The sequence below is a fragment of the Nanorana parkeri genome, unplaced genomic scaffold (genome assembly GCF_000935625.1).
Source record: "Nanorana parkeri isolate BGI_ZX_2015 unplaced genomic scaffold, ASM93562v1 scaffold1659, whole genome shotgun sequence".
Lineage (NCBI taxonomy): Eukaryota > Metazoa > Chordata > Amphibia > Anura > Dicroglossidae > Nanorana > Nanorana parkeri.
Genome location: NW_017307927.1, coordinates 269742 through 273377, shown reverse-complemented (window position 1 = coordinate 273377; position 3636 = coordinate 269742). Strand labels below are relative to the sequence as shown.

The 3636-nt window shown below is 39.4% G+C and overlaps 1 protein-coding gene across 1 annotated transcript in view; it reads right to left on the bottom strand.

Moving 5' to 3' along the window:
- Positions 1-2387: 2387 nt before the first annotated feature.
- Positions 2388-3636, bottom strand: part of MAFF (MAF bZIP transcription factor F) — a 32735-nt gene continuing 31486 nt past the window's right edge. Inside the window, exon 3 of the mRNA XM_018571045.1 lies at positions 2388-2979. Within this exon, the coding sequence (XP_018426547.1) occupies positions 2569-2979 (411 nt within the window). The 3' untranslated portion in view covers positions 2388-2568. The remainder of the gene's footprint in view (positions 2980-3636) is intronic.

The window sequence follows — 3636 nt, the reverse complement described above, 5'->3', positions numbered from 1 at the left end:
GATAATCAGAGAGAAATGGCCTGGAATATTGAGGTCAGTGACATCACACCCCACAGCAGTGAGAATTCTCTGTCCCATGGTTTGTCAAATTGATTCTTCTTAAAGCAGCTAATAAAGTTATTTCAGAGTGTCTCCACAGGGAAGGAGCGGACCCAGCTCGCCATAAGTAATGGTATACAAGGGAGTGGGGTACTTGTCATATGCACTAACTGGCCAATTCAGCTTTAAAGTTACAGTAATATTATATAGTGATGTCTCAAAGACACATTAAAGTACCGTGCACCAGTATCAGTGTACATCATCATCAGTATGAATTTGAGCCTCCTCATTAAGGTTGGTGTCAGTCTTTTCAGCCCAGAAGGATTTAAGGTCTTCTCCTCTCTATCTCTTGTACATGCTTCTCTTTCCTTAAATATGCATACACTTTCCTTTAGATTCCCATCTAGGTTTTCCTCTTTAGCTTTCACACTATTTAAACTTCCTTTCTTCAAACAACTTACAACATAGTATTAAGATAGAAGTACTTAATACTGATCAACAGACTTCCTTATCACAACAGTTACTTCCAGCCTATCGCCATAAGATAATCCAATTCAGGATTAGTTAGGGTCTTTAAAAGCCTTTCCATGTTCATTAGACTTTGGAAAAAGACATATCGGTTTTCCAGAATGAGAGAAAATTTGGATTGTAGTATTGACCCCAAGCTTCTCTGAGGTGTAGCTACCATAGTTTGAACACCATTGTCCTGCCACTTCATATATGGTTAAACCACAAAATGGCACCCAGATTATTTCACACAAAAGGGCATAGGCCTAGCCATATAAAAAGGTGCCAAATGCATTGGGTTATATTATTAGCCAGATAACAAAGCACATTCGGGGCAAACAAAGCCACCCTTTTAAGGAAAACACAATTAGAATATGACTGCTTGCATAACTCACGGTCTTTCTAATTTCTAAAATAGGTTTTTGTTCCATCACCCATCACTTCTGCTAGGCAGTAGGACCTCGTGTTTGGTCAACTTCAGTCTGCTCATTTCACATGGGCAATGCGATTGTTACAGAACTATATATGGATGCAACAGGTCACTGTCTCCTTTGACTGGGAACAGCACATAAGGCTTAGAGCCCAGCTCTGTTTGAGATTTAAAATTGCTTGTGATCATGACATTTGATGCCTTTTTGACCAGTGCAGCATTCACAATATATTATTACCATGAAAAAGAAGGCCTCTAAAATCACTTACTCGTCATTAAAACTCTACTCCATTAACAGCCTACTGTTCTCCATTTTATCTTCAACTTCCTATTCCACATCTTCACATGACATATTACTTTCATAACTCCTGGCTTTATGAACTGTCCCCCACACTGTGTACATTGTTTGGGGGCAAAATCCTAAGAACCAGACAATAAAGCACTCTTTTTTTTTTTTTTTTAAAGTGAACCTGCCAAGGATGCAATTCTCTGCTCCTCCTACATATTACAATAAATATTGTTAAAATAAATAAAATATATTAAAAATAAAGAAATTTGAGATAACACAATAGATATCCCTTCGGATTTCAATCTCTGCAGTTTAAAGCACTCTTTTTTTTTTTTTTTTAAAGTGAACCTGCCAAGGATGCAATTCTCTGCTCCTCCTACATATTACAATAAATATTGTTAAAATAAATAAAATATATTAAAAATAAAGAAATTTAACATAACACAATAGATATCCCTTCGGATTTCAATCTCTGCAGTTTGACTTTAAAACAATATTAGTGAAGGCTATTTTTTATTCTAGCACTATTATAACATAGGAAGGGTACATCATGTGATGGCATAAGAGCCATAACAGCATATAAATAACTTTGATATAAAAGGACTATTATATTTTGCGACAGGTTTACTTTAAGAAAATCCAATGCTTTTCTTACATAACACACTACCCAACACGTAGAAGCAAATACATTCTGAGTTCTATAGCCACAATGTGCTGTGAAAAGACTTTTGTAGTTTAGATACGAGACTGAACCCGCCTAAAGTGGATTGTTCGTTTTGGATGGGCTCTGGTGTTTTGAATTAGCAAATGGCTTATTATATCTCTTGGAAGATTTGCCCTCCAAAGCTCCCAACTATGTCTCCCCCACACAGCAAGCACTGTAAGGTTTCCTCATGCTGTGCACTATAGCAGGTCAAATTAACAGAGACTCCAACAGAGTGAAGAATAAGTGCCCCTCTCAATGGTTGCAGTAGGAGAACAGAACTGCTGACACTGGTGAAAGGATCTTACTGCCAGAGCACCCCATGTCATATAAAAAGCTGGAGGGCAGTTCAAATCATTGGCACCCCAAAACTGAAATATTGACGTGCCATGTAAATTACTCTTTAGTTTTTTTTTTAACAAAATGCATATAGGGCAAGACTGGAGCATGTGTAAAATATAAAACTCTGAGGACCAATTATGGAAGTCTTGTATTGATAGCTAGCCACATCTTTTGGAGGCTGCAGGCTGAAGTGTGGCTGACAACTGTTGGAGGTGTGAGATGGGACTGGGATGCACAAGGAAAGACATTTTGCCTTTGTTAAGAGTAAGAGTTTCCAGAGGATTTCACAATGGTGATCACGCTGGTGGCAGCAACTTTTGCTGGAGTGATGGGCCCCAAGGATACTGTGTGTGCAAAGTTCTGCAGAGCTTCATACTTTGCTCTTAGGGCGTCCAGCTCCAGTTTTATGCTGGAATTCTCATGTGCCAGCTTCTCCACTTCCTGCTGGAGGTCGTTCTTCTGCTTCTCAAGTTCCTCCTTTTGAGACACACGTTTTACGCGACAGCTTGCGGCGTAGCCCCTGTTCTTCAGGGTCCTTCTCCTCTGTTTCAGCCGCACCACTTCTTCCTTTGATAAACCACGCAAGTGGTGGTTAAGCTCCCGCACAGACATGGACATTAATTCATCATCTGAGAGCATTGGAGTGTTCTCCCCAGTCTCTCTTTTTACCTACAAAATAAGAATCATAGTGTAAACGGAAAAAAAGTCATATCAGCAGCACTGAATTAACATACAACTCAAAATTCCTTTAAGAAAAAAAAAAAAAGAAGGAAGAAGGTGTTGTACTGCTCTGGACCAAAACAAAGTTTGCAATCACTGTAACCGTATCTCTCTCAGCACATCACGTCCATACTGAACTTCAATTCATTGAATCACTGAGCTCCAACACTAGCAGATGGTTTTTGTGGGCAAACTGTAGTATAAACTACAAATCTGGCCTCACTCAAGCACTGAATGAAGCCGATGTGAACAATACATTATATCACAGCATCTAGAATTGAGTTTACTGAATTCAGATCAATTAATGTCCAGCAATTTTTTTAGATTTAACAGAATGGGGAAAGTTGAGAACAACTGTCAATTTAAAACTATTGTAGGACTCTAATGGTGATATTTTCTATAAGAGGGAGAAGCAGCACAAGGAGCCAATCAGTTGAGCTGCAGTGCTCGTGTGAAAACAAGGAACCTGCTGATACGAGGAAAGAGCAGAGTGGGAGAGAGAGAGAGAGAGTGAGAGTGAGAGAGAGAGGCTCATCAATGTGCTGCTTCTCCTTTCACTATCCAGTGACAGGTGCAAAGGGGGGGGGGGGGGGGGGAAAATATGAC